The 15,867-nt window shown below is 37.3% G+C and overlaps 4 protein-coding genes across 5 annotated transcripts in view; 1 reads left to right on the top strand and 3 right to left on the bottom strand.

The window, feature by feature from the left end:
• Positions 1-4,442, bottom strand: part of tmem185 (transmembrane protein 185) — an 11,204-nt gene extending 6,762 nt beyond the window's left edge. Inside the window, exons 1-3 of one of the 2 annotated variants that reach the window (XM_016555382.1) lie at positions 4,306-4,442; positions 3,267-3,443; positions 719-926 (exon numbers count right to left, since the gene is read on the bottom strand). In XM_016555382.1, coding sequence (XP_016410868.1) covers positions 719-926; positions 3,267-3,443; positions 4,306-4,343 — 423 coding nt within the window. In that variant the 5' untranslated portion in view covers positions 4,344-4,442. The remainder of the gene's footprint in view (positions 1-718; positions 927-3,266; positions 3,444-4,305) is intronic. The other variant, XM_016555381.1, reaches the window with a different exon arrangement.
• An 833-nt stretch (positions 4,443-5,275) lies between these two features.
• On the bottom strand, positions 5,276-6,247 carry LOC107742449 (ankyrin repeat domain-containing protein 46-like). The gene is made up of 2 exons (XM_016555414.1): positions 6,063-6,247; positions 5,276-5,958 (listed from the first exon to the last, which is right to left on the bottom strand). The coding sequence occupies exons 1-2, from the start codon at positions 6,245-6,247 to the stop codon at positions 5,742-5,744; spliced, it is 402 nt and encodes a 133-aa protein (XP_016410900.1). The 3' UTR covers positions 5,276-5,741.
• A 746-nt stretch (positions 6,248-6,993) lies between these two features.
• LOC107742447 (ankyrin repeat domain-containing protein 46-like) lies at positions 6,994-7,604 on the bottom strand. The gene is made up of 2 exons (XM_016555413.1): positions 7,420-7,604; positions 6,994-7,315 (listed from the first exon to the last, which is right to left on the bottom strand). Exons 1-2 carry the CDS (start codon positions 7,602-7,604, stop codon positions 7,099-7,101), a joined length of 402 nt encoding a protein of 133 aa, XP_016410899.1. The 3' UTR covers positions 6,994-7,098.
• A 1,468-nt stretch (positions 7,605-9,072) lies between these two features.
• Positions 9,073-15,867, top strand: part of LOC107742446 (cysteine protease ATG4A-like) — an 11,528-nt gene continuing 4,733 nt past the window's right edge. Inside the window, exons 1-8 of the mRNA XM_016555412.1 lie at positions 9,073-9,115; positions 9,703-9,813; positions 10,396-10,467; positions 10,573-10,671; positions 11,029-11,130; positions 11,345-11,417; positions 12,348-12,427; positions 13,529-13,746. Of these exons, the coding sequence (XP_016410898.1) occupies positions 9,100-9,115; positions 9,703-9,813; positions 10,396-10,467; positions 10,573-10,671; positions 11,029-11,130; positions 11,345-11,417; positions 12,348-12,427; positions 13,529-13,746 (771 nt within the window). The 5' untranslated portion in view covers positions 9,073-9,099. The remainder of the gene's footprint in view (positions 9,116-9,702; positions 9,814-10,395; positions 10,468-10,572; positions 10,672-11,028; positions 11,131-11,344; positions 11,418-12,347; positions 12,428-13,528; positions 13,747-15,867) is intronic.

Raw genomic sequence — 15,867 nt, 5'->3', positions numbered from 1 at the left:
ATCAAAAATTAAGTTTTGATATATTTACAGTAGGAAATTTACAAAATATCTTAATGGAACATGATCTTTACTTAATATCCTAATGATTTTTGGCATAAAAGAAAAATAAATAATTTTGACCCATACAATGTATTTTTGGCTATTGCTACAAATATACCTCTGCTACTTATGACTGCTTTTGTGCTCCAGGGTCACATATAGTAAAGTTTAATGTGATCACTTTTTCTTTTATATATTTTAATAAGCAGAGATCAGAATAAGTATGTCGTTTCATTTTTACATAAAAAAAATGAAACAACAATAATGTTGTCATTTTGACATCATTTATTTTGACATTTTATTTTCACAAATGTTATTTGAAACATTAAAGTAGATGCTTTATTTAATATGCTTCCTATGTATATACAATCACTTTTGTAAATTTAAAATGCAAAATGCAAATCTCGTCTTTGACCCATAAACCAAAGATTAAAAATATAATTGTAATGAAAACAACTGCGACAAATGGGAATAACTAAATTGTCATGAAACTACGGTCAATGTAAAAAAAGCAAAAATCAGGCTTTGTTTTCTATGCATAAAATATAATTTCTTATTTTTATTTTGACGTGAAGTATGACCTCAACATAACTTGTTCGACTTCAACCGTACTGAAAATGGTCGTGGTAGTTTGTTACAGACAAATCTTCCTCCTGTGATTGTAAATCACGGCTGATACCTCAAGCGACCGGTCGTGCCTGAATCCCCACACGCACGCCGCCACTGAGACGGGCGAGACGAAGAAGAGCGGCATGAAGACCAGAAGCCAGAAGTGTGAACCCCGCTGCACACGGTCACACACCAGCACCTCGAAGGTGAGCAGGAGGAGGTGGATCCCCACAGCAATCAGCATGGCCTTAAACTCCACGCAGGTCTCACCCTCAGCCCTAAAGACGACAACTTACTGCATCACCAAAATCACACTTCCTTAAAGGGACAGGTCACCCAAAAAGAACAATTCGGTCATCATTTACTCACCCTCATGTTATTCCAAACCTGTATGAGTTTCTATCTTCTGCTGAACACAAAAGAAGATATTCTGAAGAATGTTGGTAACCAAAGAGCTGCTGGTCCCCATTGACTTCCATACTATGGAAAAAAAATACTATGGAAGTCAACGGCTACCGTCAACTGTTCGGAAACTCATACAGGTTTGAAACAACATGCGAGTGAGTAAATGATAACAGAATTTTCATTTTTGGGTGACCTGTCCCTTTAAGTCATAAAGGCAACATGATATGGCATTCTCACAAAGTTTACTAGTGTGCTGGCAAGACTTTACCTTCAACAGAAGCCGAAATAACATTTAAAAAATCATTATTTTGACACTGTATACACATAAATTATGCTAAACAAGACTGGGAAAGTGTATCAGGGTCCTTAACCATATAAAGCCTGATACATTACCTTTAGACAAAATAAAAAAGTTGCACATGTATTTTGCATTTTGTGTCATATTTAATAAATCAGGCTTTTATGGGTCATAAAGTATGATATACTCAGACTCAGAATATGGAGGAAAAAACAGCTCAGATTTATTCAGAGGCTCAAACTGAGCAAAAACTATGCAATTTTGGTGCAGATGCTGATACGTGAGATGTATATGGCCAAAAAAGTAGGATGAAATTCTCGTAGCTTGTAATGTAAATCAACGAGATCTTTACTTACATAAAATCATATATACAGAAATATCAGTAGTCACTCTGTATCTCCAATAATACGCAACATGATATTTAAATGCTTAATTTGATTATCAAAACATATAATGGATGCAGTACAATGATGACTGAGAGATGAACAAATTAACGTTCCTCAAAACCCCGATGATTCGAGACTAGAACATGAACGTGAGTTTTTCTAGAAAACTATGTATTGATAATCAAGTAAGCCTAAACTGCTTCAGTCCAGTAAGTGTTCATCTTAAAATGTCAATGTATAACAGTATATAAGCTATTAAAGAAGCAAATGATTTAAATCAGGAAAGATTTCACAGCAAAAAGGCATGTATGCCAGTTTTAGAATGATACTGGTAACAGATTAGATTAGGGAACACATGTTCACTATCAGCTCAGATTTATTCAGAGGCTCAAACTGAGCAAAAACTATGCAATTTTGGTGCAGATGCTGATACGTGAGATGTATATGGCCAAAAAAGTAGGATGAAATTCTCGTAGCTTGTAATGTAAATCAACGAGATCTTTACTTACATAAAATCATATATACAGAAATATCAGTAGTCACTCTGTATCTCCAATAATACGCAACATGATATTTAAATGCTTAATTTGATTATCAAAACATATAATGGATGCAGTACAATGATGACTGAGAGATGAACAAATTAACGTTCCTCAAAACCCCGATGATTCGAGACTAGAACATGAACGTGAGTTTTTCTAGAAAACTATGTATTGATAATCAAGTAAGCCTAAACTGCTTCAGTCCAGTAAGTGTTCATCTTAAAATGTCAATGTATAACAGTATATAAGCTATTAAAGAAGCAAATGATTTAAATCAGGAAAGATTTCACAGCAAAAAGGCATGTATGCCACAGTTTTAGAATGACACTGGTAACAGATTAGATTAGGGAACACATGTTCACTATTAACTAAGAGTTTCCCCTCAATAAACTCAAATATTGACCATAAGTAAGGTAGTTGTTGTAGTAGTTATGGGTATTGGGTCGGGACAAGAGATCTAGAATATGGTCATGCAGAATAAAGCATTAATATGTGCTTTATACGTAATAAAGCACCAATATGCTGGTAATATGCAGCTAATAAGCAACTAGTTAATAATGAATAGTGTTCCCTAATCTAAAGTCATACCAAAGGTCTTTCACTTGCTAAAAAAGCAACAATCAAGCACACGCCAGAAGGCATGCAGTAAATTGTGTACGACAGGTTTTTCAGCACAGTTTTGATCATGTGGATCAAGGCCCCTGCAATCCATGCATTAAATATGATACTAATAAGTGACTTCATTTCAAGATTTACTTGTTCCATTACTGGATGAATCAGTGTTTTTGAATGAATCTCTTGAATGAATGATTCAAAGACAAATACATTTTAACAGCCCCTTTTCGCCACCTAAAAATAATTGATAGGTGGAATTAAAATTTTAATTGTACAAGTATCCGATTCCTGACCTTTAGTATGCGATTCTGAAATTGGAATTGATTTTCGATTCCCAACCCTAATCATAAGCAGGGAGAAGTTGTGTCTGACCTGTACTGTGGGTTGTGCGCCCAAACCCCAGTGCCCACGGAAGCCCCAATGATGACCATGAGTTTCCAGAGCCAGATGGGCGCAAACACCGCCCAGTAGCTCCACTGGATGACGCCATCCAGCCTCAGCGACAGCAGCACAGAGAAGAGCAGCAAGCAGGCGTAGATCAGGAGCTTACTGCAGGACAACAACAACACCACACATGCGGTCAGAGCACAAGCTGCACACATCTGTCAAACCTACCTGACTTCTGTCAGACGGGCCTGACTGAGACAGAAAACAAATATCTGAGAAGCTTCCCTTTTAGTGCTATCAAACGATTAACCGCGATTAATCACATACAAAATAATATATGTATGTGTATTGTGTACTGTGTATATTTATTATGTATATATAAATACACGCACAAACAGTATATATTTTTGAAAATGTTTACAAGTATATATTTATATTCTTATATTTTATATAAATATATTTAATATATAAACAACATATTTTTCTTAAATGTATACATGCATGTGTTTGTATTTATATATACATATACACAGTACACACACATGTATTATGTAAACAAAAACCTTTATTTTGGATACGATTAATCGCTTGACACCACTACGAAAATTAACCATGGTTTTATTGTAGTAATTTTGGCGTATTGATTACCATTTGTATAACCACAGTTTTACTACAAATACCATGGTTAAACTATGGTTAGTGTAGCAAAACCATGATTAATAATAACCATGTTTTTTCTTTTCTGTTTAAGTTGTAGTAAAACCATGGTTAATTTTCATAAGGGTTTGAACGTCCGCGAACGAGAATCTTTAGGAAGACTGGCTTAAGTCAAGGCTTTCGCCAAAGTGCTAAACTCAAGTCGGTTTCAGTATTAAAACTGTTTGCTTCACTGAGCAGCGAAACTATGCTAATACGAATCCAAAAGGCCTGGTGAACACTAGCAGCTAAGCTAACAAAGTGAACGGTGGCGAATTAAAAACAAAGCGTCGGGTTTCATCGTTCACGTAACACACACAAGTCTTACCTAGGGTTGAAATCTTGAAAAACGCCTCGGAGATTCATGGTTTCCTCTTCAGACCATAGTTAGATGAAGTGAGAAGGGACGGCTAACTGTCTGACTGGCACTCACTGACTCACTCGCTTTAGAGTTCAGAGTTCAGACGGTTGGCAAACGCGACCAAACACGGTGACGTCACGCGCCCGTCTCTGCCCGCAGGATGACGCTGTTTACATTATAGCTGATTATGAAAACAAACACGTTTCGGGGATTACGGTTATTATTTCAAGGTCACTGTAGCGAAATGCAATGTTACATTCATAAACTGAATCTATGCAATCTAATTTAATAATATTTTAATATTTTTATGCAATCAAAATAAAAATTGAATAATATTTTTATGCAATCAATGCATTCTAAGGTGGCGAAATTAAGAGTTTTGTTGACGAAAATGTTAAAACATCATTTTTTAAAATCTTATCAGAGGGAGAAAATGCTTGTCTACCAAAAACTGTACAGCACACTGTTCAGGGTAGTACAACCTATCCTGACCAAGTACATTTCATTTCACATTTAAACTCTATGATGTCTGTCTACTCTGTTATGAAATCTTTACAATGAAGCGCATTATAGCTAGAAAAGAACAACATGCTAGCAGAAGATCAGCATTTTCGAAAAAATGTATGTATATGTATGTTCATTTATACTGGATAAAAAAAATGCTTTACATGTCTAAATGTTATTTAGATACATATGTAACACATATTTTTGTAAAATATGTATACGCACACATATTTTACAAAAATATGTATCATAATAAACTGCATTTTGCATCAAAGAGAATAAGTAGATGTACATAATACGCACAATTGCTCATTTGAAAATGTATATGCAACCTTTATTTCCAAGTGTAGTTGAGAAAACATGATTGGTGACATGGGAAAATGTCTGTTAAGTGCTTTATGACTATTATTATTTTTTTTTGGTAATGTATGGAAAACCATGTGGCATTAAAGTTGGTTAATATTTACATAAAATCTGCCGTATTGTTTCACGGGGACATAAAATCCACCAAACTGTAGAAATGACCCTGAACCCATTTCACATACACCATTGTTAAAGTATGTGCATGATAAACACTTTTTGCAATCACAAAACTTTAATGTGTAAATCCAATAATTTAAATAAAATAAAAAGGTGGTGATGTGGGCTGGAAACAGAAACGATAGCATGAACGGGTGCAGAATAGGCAATAAAAAGATTCTTCCTAACACACAAGCATAATGAAAAAACGTTTTTAGCACATGAAAGGTCTATTTACATATACACAAAAATATTTTAGAATTCAGTCACATAATGTATGATTACAGTTTAAAGCGTGGTTACTGTAGGAACAATCATCAGCTAATGCAAGATAAAAAAAAAAAAAAAGAAATCATTGTTTTTAATGAGCTTTCATATTATTAGTGCACAAGTTCCAGTTGATTAGACGCGAAAGGTAAGACTCCGCTGACGTAATACGCAATGCCGAGTGAGAGCAGAGCAATGACGAGGAGCAGCAAGAGCACTCGCCAGAAACCAAGATCTTCCACAAACTCCTGCCATGTAGTGCGGAAGCTGGACAGCACGCCATCGCTGTGATGCAGGTGTGGGTTGAGAAGAGAGTGGCTCTCCATGGCACTGCAGGAGATACAGCAGCCCATAATGAGAGAGAACACTTATGAAGAACGATTCAGACGTTCGAAAGTTGGGATTATAAAAACAGGTAATGGCAATCATCTCACCTTTCATTCTCAGCCATGTGCATCTTCTCCAGACTGGAATGGGAGCTGCGGTTGAAGCCCTTCACTTCCTGTTCCTCCAGCCCCTCCAGCAGATGGAGCGCGTCTTTATTCACACCGCGTCTCTTGGCCAGCACCAGCGGAGTGGCTCCATTGTGATTACTGTTCAGATCAAAAAGCATGGACATAAAGCGGTCAGACTTTTTGTGGCATCTTCATGAATCCTCATCGAGCAAGACACCACATTTCATGGAACTGGCCCTGTAATATGTGAACTGTTAGTCAGGGGTTTTCAAACTGGGGTCCGGGGCCCTCAGGAGACCACAAGGAGGAGCTAAGGGGTCAGCAGAAAAAAAGAGAGTGAAGTGGGAAAAAAATTAATAGAATAATAAAAGTTCATCATTTTCAGAATGTGAAAGACTGGCCAGAAATCCTGAGATCAACTGAACAGAAAGTACTTCCCAGATAATACTGTACACATTTATTATTTTTCACATTTACACTACTGTTAAATTTTTTTTTTTAATGTTAAAAAACGCTTGTTCACCGAGACTGCATTTGATCAAAAATATAGTAAATATTGTAAAATATATTACAATTCAAAATAACTGTTTTCTACATGAATATATTGTAAAACATAATTTATTTCTGTGATCAAAGCTGAATTTTCAGCATCATTACTCCAGTCTTCAGTGTCACATGATCTTCAGAAATCATTCTAATATGCTGATTTGCTGCTCGAGAAACATTTCTGTTTATTATCAAAAAAAAACCAGAACAGCATTTATATGAAATCTTTTGTAAGATTATAAATGTCTTATGGTCCCTTTTGACCAATTTGATGTGTTGCTGAATATAAGTATTAATTTCTTTAAAAAAAAAATATTTTAAACGGTAGTGTACTGTATGTTTTAAAAATATTTATGCACATAATGTATGATTACAGTTTAAAGCGTGGTTACTGTAGGAACAATCATCAGCTAATGCAAGATAAAAAAAAAAAAAAAGAAATCATTGTTTTTAATGAGCTTTCATATTATTAGTGCACAAGTTCCAGTTGATTAGACGCGAAAGGTAAGACTCCGCTGACGTAATACGCAATGCCGAGTGAGAGCAGAGCAATGACGAGGAGCAGCAAGAGCACTCGCCAGAAGCCAAGATCTTCCACAAACTCCTGCCATGTAGTGCGGAAGCTGGACAACACGCCATCGCTGTGATGCAGGTGTGGGTTGAGAAGAGAGTGGCTCTCCATGGCACTGCAGGAGATACAGCAGCCCATAATGAGAGAGAACACTTATGAAGAACGATTCAGACGTTCGAAAGTTGGGATTATAAAAACAGGTAATGGCAATCATCTCACTTTTCATTCTCAGCCATGTGCATCTTCTCCAGACTGGAATGGGAGCTGCGGTTGAAGCCCTTCACCTCCTGTTCCTCCAGCCCCTCCAGCAGATGGAGCGCGTCCTTATTCACACCGCGTCTCTTGGCCAGCACCAGTGGAGTGGCTCCATTGTGATTACTGTTCAGATCAAAAAGCATGGACATAAAGCGGTCAGACTTTTTGTGGCAACTTCATGAATCCTCATCGAGCAAGACACCACATTTCATGGAACTGGCCCTGTAATATGTGAACTGTTAGTCAGGGGTTTTCAAACTGGGGTCCGGGGCCCTCAGGAGACCACAAGGAGGAGCTAAGGGGTCAGCAGAAAAAAAGAGAGTGAAGTGGGAAAAAAATTAATAGAATAATAAAAGTTCATCATTTTCAGAATGTGAAAGACTGGCCAGAAATCCTGAGATCAACTGAACAGAAAGTACTTCCCAGATAATACTGTACACATTTATTCTTTTTCACATTTACACTACTGTTCAAAATTTTTTTTAATGTTAAAAAACGCTTGTTCACCGAGATAAAAAATATAGTAAATATTGTAAAATATATTACAATTCAAAATAACTGTTTTCTACATGAATATATTGTAAAACATAATTTATTTCTGTGATCAGAGCTGTATTTTCAGCATCATTACTCCAGTCTTCAGTGTCACATGATCTTCAGAAATCATTCTAGCCAGATGCAATCCGGTCCGTCCACGGCAGTCCCTGGTGTTTGGGTCGAATCCGGACTCCAGGAGCCGCTTAGTGTGAGCGAGATCCCCGTCGATACAGGCCTGCAGCAGTGGCACGGTGGTCTGCAGGGAGTCATTGATGAAGACGTAGGACATGTTGCACCTGATATCTGAGATCTGGAGATAAAAATCACATTTGGAACATATTTGGAACAGCTGACAACATGACACATCACAATGCTATAATTAAAAACGACTTTGATGTGACTTTTCTAATTTCTTTATAACCATCATGCAGTCATATTAATATGAGAAACATTTCTGTTTATTATCAAAAAAAAACCAGAACAGCATTTATATGAAATCTTTTGTAAGATTATAAATGTCTTATGGTCCCTTTTGACCAATTTGATGTGTTGCTGAATACCTAAAATCTCTATGTTAGCATGTATTTATGATGGATGCGTCATGCACCAAACATTTAATAGGTTAAAGCTTCAAAAACTGTAAACATTGATTAAATAAAGGTTATTAATTATGCTGAAAATATCATTTAGATTACATGACAACTAAACTTCACGAATGAGCTAGCGGACTAGCTTGGTCAAGCTAGTATGTTATTCAACAAAGCAAACAAACAAAACACACGACTGTGACCAATAATAACTTCCTTTATAATACTAACTTATAGAAGGTAAATCAATACCTCGGAGTGATATCTTGAACGTATCTTATCAAATCCGCTGCTTTCCCAGCCTCTGTTGTGGGAAAATAGAAATGAAATGACGTAAAAAGATGGAGGGTCAATAGACTACAAGCCCCAGTGCATGTTATGATTACAAATATTTGACTTCAGCGTCTTAGCCTCACAATCTGGTCAGTGTAGTTTTTCTGGCGCGGTTGACTATTAGAACGACTCAGACATGGACTGCGTTACCCACAATGCACCGCGTTGTATTTGTATCCGATGACGAATGAGGATGGAGGCAGGTAGGAAATTTATGGTTAAAAATAAGAAAAAGATCAGCGATTTATCGATTCGTTCGGCTGACAACGTTCACGCGACGTTTTAAGTTACTAAAGCGTCGACAAAAGTCTAGTGAGATCTGCTAGGGATTCCCAAAGAGGACATTTCGTAACTGAGTTTCAAGTTTTCTCATTGTTCTTCAGTGGCCTGTGCGTCTCTCACTTGCAAATACAGACAAATAGAGTTCGTCTGCTCCACGAGTCGTTGTTATTGTGGTTCAGATGACCAAAGTTATTACTCTGTATGTTGGCACTGGCACTAACAAAAAAATTACCATGGTAAAACCACGTTTGTGGACTTTTACCATGCTATGTACCATGGTGTTCAAGTTCCTTAGAGTACCCAGTAAATACATGGTGTCTGATTATGTCATTTTATTATATGCAAGTATATGGTACATTAGCATCTGTGACCATCCCAGTGTTGGGATGTCAGAAGATGTAGTACCTCTGCTTAACTCCCTAATTGTGAAGTGCTGCTACGTGTTGTTGTTTTATCAGAAATGTACTGTGATTGTGTCACAGCACTAACATGTCACCAATTATTCCAGTTCTAGCCAAGTATGAGAATCAAATCAACGTATTCTCCGAGTTCCTAGAAGACCTGCCAGATGTAGACGAGCCAGTATGGATCTTGGGAGCATGTTATGATCTTAAAACAAGTAAGACAGGCCATAATGTAGTGGCATTTTGCTTTCAGAATTAATTAACTATATAAACACACTCGCTCTTATTAAATTGGATTTTGCGTATCGGCCACCCTGCTCTCTGTATTGGCATCAGCCATTAACTCCTTAACCACTAATTAAGATATTAAATCTGAGTTTCTCTTGTCCTTCTTACAGTGTAATTATACAATTATACTAAAAGTACTGAGTAATATTAATTAACAAAATATAGTTACCATAGGGTTCGGATTAGTTGCTTCTAACTATGCATTATTTACTGTTACATTACTCTGGTGCACTGGCGGTCAGAGTTTTAATGTTTTTCAAAGAAGTTTCTTCTGCTCACCAAGGCTCCATTTATTTGATCAAAATACAGTAATATTAGGAAATATTTTTACAATCATTTTCTATGTGAATATATTTTAAAACATAATTTATTCCTGTGACGCAAAGCAGAATTTTCAGCATCGTTACTCCAGTCTTCAGTGTCATATGTTCCTTCACATGAAATCATTCTGCTATGCTGATTTGCCGCTCAAGAAACATTTCTGATTATTAGCAACGATCATTTTCCAGAGAAATCGGAGCTGCTCTCGGATGTGCGGTCACGACTGTGGTTCACATATAGGAAAAAGTTTTCTCCCATAGGTAAGTGGCAAGTAAACTAGTCTAGCTAAATGGAGTGGAGCTGACTTCAGTCTTGATTAGAGGATGCTTAGTGCGCTGAGAAGGGTGTTTGTCTGTGGTTTGCAGGAGGAACAGGCCCTTCATCAGACGCGGGATGGGGCTGCATGCTCCGCTGTGGACAGATGATCCTCGCACAGGCTTTGGTCAGCAGGCACCTTGGTCGAGGTAAGCAAACGTGGAAGCTTCTTACCAATAACGGATGTGTGGAATAGCTGCGACTGTACTACTCCTCCTATACTACACTGTATTCTCAGTATTTCTGTATGAAGGGTGACCAGTGTGATTGTTGATATAGAAATGAAACTTACAGTGTTTGTTGCCTTCCATTGTTAATTGTGCTGGTTCCTGTTTCGTGTCCTCAATCTGGCAACCTGTGTGAGTGTCGAGTCTGAGGAGGAGGGGCGGGAGAAACAACTCTCCAATATTCTCTCCAGTATTTTGAATTTGGACTGCAGTACCTATTTCAACCTCTAGTATTGCATGCTGCACCTCTGAAGTTCTCTGCTTCACTGTGTGTTCTAGATTGGAGATGGGATGCAGAGAAACGTCAGCCCAAAGAGTATCATCGCATCTTGCACTGCTTTTTAGACAAGAAGGATAGCTGCTACTCTATTCACCAGATGGGTAAGGCATAAAATGTGTGTGTGGCTGTGTTGCTGTCATTCAAGACCATTATTATTGGCCCAGCCCTCTCAATGACCATTGCACGTTTTGTTTAAAACCATTAGTTCACAGCAAGTGCACATCATTGCATTGTCTATCTGAAAGTCTCGGTGTGTGAGTACTGTACATCGCAGTGGTACTGAAGTCACGAGTATTGTGTGTCCTGTTTGTGTAGCTCAGATGGGCGTTGGAGAGGGCAAGTCTGTTGGAGAATGGTATGGACCGAACACAGTGGCTCAAGTACTCAAGCAAGTGTCATTTTTCTTTTCCAAAGACTGAAATCGCCTTTCCTAATATGCTAATTAGCAAGTTTCACGATGAATGCAGCTAAAGTAAACAGTCTTTCTGAGAGCAGCTTGGAAGAGAGGGGCGGGGCCAGCAGAGCTTATTAACATTTAAAGGGAAATGCTACAAAAACGGCTTGATCTGAAAAGAGCTGTTTTTGACAGGGTAAAAAAAAGGTGTTTTTTACACTACCATTGAGAAATTTTAACCAAACTATGTTACAGAATTTTCATTAAGACCCTAAAGAATCATATCAACTTGTGGAAAATGGGCATCCGATGACCCCTTTAAAAATAATATTTTGTTGTTGGACACATTTGTCTTTGTTTTAATGCAGTGCTTTTACAAATTTACAAATTTGCAGAAAATGTGCTCACCATTCCAAGATGTAGATGAGTTTGTTTCTTCATCAGATTTGGAGAAATGTAGCATTCCATCACTTGCTCACCAGTGGATCCTATAAGCGGTGAATGGGTGCCGTCAGAATGAGAGTCCAAACAGCTGATAAAAACATCACAATAATCCACACTACTCCAGTCCATCAGTGAATGTCTTGTGAAGCCAAAAGCTATGTTTTTAACTTCAAACTGTTGGATTCTGATGGCACCCAATCATTGCAGAGGATTAATTGGTGAGCAAGTGATGGAATGCTGCATTTCACCAAATCTGTTCCCACAAAGAAAGAAAACTCATATACATCTTGGATGACTTGAGGGTGAAGACACAAGTACTGTATCATGAAGTACTGGATCATAATTATTATATATAATATGTGCGCTTTACAAGGTCTTTTAAAGAATGCCACACTGCTGTAAATGAAAGCACCATTTAAATCTCGTAGTTTGAACACAACATTTTGTGTGAACTAACAGCAAATTGCCGTCTGCTTGCAGGAAACTTGCCCTGTTTGATGATTGGAATACACTGGCTGTGTATGTGTCAATGGACAACACAGTTGTTATTGAAGACATCAGTAAGTGTCTTTTTCTGATTAGTCATGTCACATTTATTTATATAGCGCTTTATACAATACTGATTCTTTCAAAGCAGCTTCACACAGTAATAAACAGGAAAATAAGTGTGTTAATATTCATCAGTTGTGAAACAACTTCAGTTGAGCTATAAATAGGGTTTCTGCAGCTTTTATGATGGTAAATGCAAGACCTTTTTAAGATCAAGTAAATTTAAAGGAATAAAATGAGTGGAACACAATACGTCAATATGGTCTCTAAATTTAAATGTCTTGTATTAGCAACTCTTCAAAGTATGAAAATACACCTTTCGACAGATTTTTTTTTTAAAAGAAGAAGCTTATGGCTTGAATAGCTCTACTTCAAATTACTAGAATATGGAAGTAACTTGTACCGAACCTCTGATCACACTGCAAAAAAAAGTTATTTCCTTCCTTGTTTTTGTCTTGTTTTCAAGTGCAAATGTCTAAAGATTCTTAAATCAAGATACATTTACTTGAGAAGCAAAATGACTTAAGATATAGTCTTGTTTTCTGAGAAATTGATTAAAATTAAACTTAATTCAAAGGGAAAACAAGTTTTCTTTCTGCACTGACAGATATTTGTTTTAAGTGCATGCAACATTTAATGCCATGACTATGAATGTAAGACTTTCTGCTCTGGTTTAAGACCCTTTTAAGCCTTAATTTGTGGAAGAGTGAATTAAAACTATAAAGCAGCTCTACGATAGTGTCATTATTCATCTCAAGTCAGTTTAATGTTGATTCACTTCAGTTCAATAACAGTGTCAGTGTTGCAGAATGTATCAAATAGTGTCACATTCAGCACAATTCAGTCCAGCTTTTGTTCTCGCCCGATAGTGTCAGTGCAACTAAATCAATAATATTACTGAACATTAAGTGTCTTTTAAACCCCAACTAAGCAAGCCAAATGCAACAGTAGGAAGGAACCCAGAAATGGAGGAAAAACCTTGGGAGAAAGTTCCCCATGTTCTCCTCTGGCCTGACTTCATTAGAGCCGAAGGAAGTTTAAATAGGATGAATAATCTTCTTATTTCTCTCTTCCAACCGTCTTGATGTTCTCACCTCTATCCTCTGGACCAGAGAAACAGTGTAAGCAGCCAGGCCGGGAAAGCAGGTCCAGGGCTGGTCCCTGTGGCCGAGGAGAAGTGCCAGCGTCAGGCCAGAGCTGTTCAGAGGTTCAGGGAAAGACACTTAACCTTCAGTCCCAAAGGCCCCTGGACTGGAGGCCCCTGCTGCTGGTCATTCCTCTTCGAATGGGCATTAACAGCATCAACCCCGTCTACATTCAGGCCTTCAAAGTACCACACTTTTCTTTGTCTGAAGAGTCTATTATATTCAGAGCTGGCCTAAATGACTGTAAAGAGGTGGGAGAAAATCAAATGTGTCAGATCCGCGTCACGTGCGTCAGGTTTTAAAGAGACAGCGCTGCTTTTAAAGTGAAACCTGCTGCAGTCTGTCATTGATGGAAATCAAAGAACAAAAAAAGAGAAATCACTCGCTGCTCAACACTGGTTAACTTTTATAGCTTGAATAAAATGAATCTATTTTCATGCATGTAGTTTATGTGAAGATTCACTTAAACTAAAAGTTGTTATATATTTTTTTAAAACCTATTAAATGTTTAAAAAACAATGGTTTTAAATTATATTGTAACGTTGAATGGCTATAATTGATGGCTTAAATTGAAGGAAAAATGCATTTAAGGCTGCATTTACACTGGCACAAAAATTCCCGATTTTTTGCTCACATCTGACACCGATCGGATTTTGTTGCACACGTGTAAACACAAAAATCCACATGAGATCCCATTTTTTTCACATCGGATCTGGGCCACTTTCAAATGTGGATTTTAATCGGATACATATCCGATACCTGGACATCCGACCTACGTCTAAACACACATATCCAATTTCCCGCAGAACTCCCAATGCGAGGGTGGCACGTTTGCCCAAAAAGATAGCGTTTCAATGCCGGCGTGCTGTATGCGCTCGCATTTTATTGTGATGGAAACTTTATATAGGTAAGAAATTGCACATTCAGAAGCTGTTTTTCAACCCCTGCCCTGTGAATTTTATTCGCTACTAAAAGCTATGTTCACTAAATAATTCTACCTCTTAACGAGCTGTAAATAAAATAACAAATGAAAATGATCCGTTCAGTCAGATTTTGTGCTGTAAAACATCCATGACCGCTGTTGTCCATGCTAGCAAATAATAATGGCCACTCGACGTGAATTATATAAATAATTTTAATAGCACGGCCATTCAAAACCCGAGGGTTAACTGTGCATAGTAAAGCGACAATAATTTTGGGCGGGAATTACACAGATATCGGACACCAGTCGTGTCTAAAGTGAACAGGTGGGCCAAAAAATCGGATCTGTGCATTAAGACTTGCAGTGTAAATGCAGCCTAGTAGCATTATTGGTGTTCATTAATAATAGACTACTTAGTAAAAAAGATGCCATTAAACACATTTTTAAAATGTACCATCTTTATGTTGTTTCTACGTTCATTTGGAGATACAATGTGAAATTATTACAATATAAAGCAATAAGCCCCGTGGAGCCATGGTTTACAGTGAATTTATAACAGCTAAGGGGCGTTGTTAGACGCGAAGCGGAGTGCCTAAAACCCCCTTAGCTGTTATAAATTCACTGTAAACCACGGCTTCACGGGGCTTATTGCTTTTATAAAACGGTTATTCCATATACGTAGTAAGGTTTCACAAAACAAAACAGAGCAAATAAAGTGTAATGGTCTAAATAAAAACAGTATTCTTCCACCAAACAATGTAGTTCCTCAGAAACAGTTGTGGTTGCAACAAAGTGGTTGCCAAGCAACACACAAACGTAAACAAAGGTGTATCTTACTTTGTAGAGTCATTTACAACAGCTTCGAACGCGGCTCAGCCAATCAGAATCAAGCACCGGAACTATCCGTTTTATAATATAGATTAGAATACAGATTTTTTTGCAACAATTTAAATGTCTTTACAGTCACCTTTGATCAATTAATGCATCCTTTTCGAATAAAAGCATTCAATTCTTTCAAAAACATATTTACTGACACCAAATATTTGAATGGTAGTGTAAGTTTTAAACATGTCGTGCAATATGTCGACATACAGTTTTGGACATAGATTTAGAGCAAATGGAGACTTTTTTTTAGAGAAAAGACCATAGTAATCTCACATGTGTTTTCTATGGAGTTCCCTATGAGATTTCAGCAATGTCACATACTATGCTCACATTTAGCAAGATGACGAGCCAACAATTAAAGGGGTCATATGATGCGATTTCAAGTTTTCCTTTCTCTTTGGAGTGTTACAAGCTGATTGTGCATAGATAAGATCCCTGAAGTTGCAAAGACTAAAGTCTCAAAACCAAAGAGATATTCTTTATCAAAGTTAAGACTCTG

The sequence above is a fragment of the Sinocyclocheilus rhinocerous genome, unplaced genomic scaffold (genome assembly GCF_001515625.1).
Source record: "Sinocyclocheilus rhinocerous isolate Xijiao unplaced genomic scaffold, SAMN03320098_v1.1 scaffold1427, whole genome shotgun sequence".
Classification (NCBI taxonomy): Eukaryota; Metazoa; Chordata; class Actinopteri; order Cypriniformes; family Cyprinidae; genus Sinocyclocheilus; species Sinocyclocheilus rhinocerous.
The sequence above is the reverse complement of the archived record's forward strand: the minus strand, read 5'-3'. Positions and strand labels throughout refer to the sequence as shown.

What these genes read in the sequence shown, in the direction of transcription:
- LOC107742449 (XM_016555414.1), bottom strand. Translation starts at nt 6,247, where the DNA reads ATGTCCATGCTTTTTGATCTGAACAGTAATCACAATGGAGCCACTCCG. An exon ending in CACATGGCTGAGAATGAAAG is followed by an intron (nt 5,959 to 6,062) that starts GTGAGATGATTG and finishes TATCTCCTGCAG; the next exon opens with TGCCATGGAGAGCCACTCTC.
- LOC107742447 (XM_016555413.1), bottom strand. Translation starts at nt 7,604, where the DNA reads ATGTCCATGCTTTTTGATCTGAACAGTAATCACAATGGAGCCACTCCA. An exon ending in CACATGGCTGAGAATGAAAA is followed by an intron (nt 7,316 to 7,419) that starts GTGAGATGATTG and finishes TATCTCCTGCAG; the next exon opens with TGCCATGGAGAGCCACTCTC.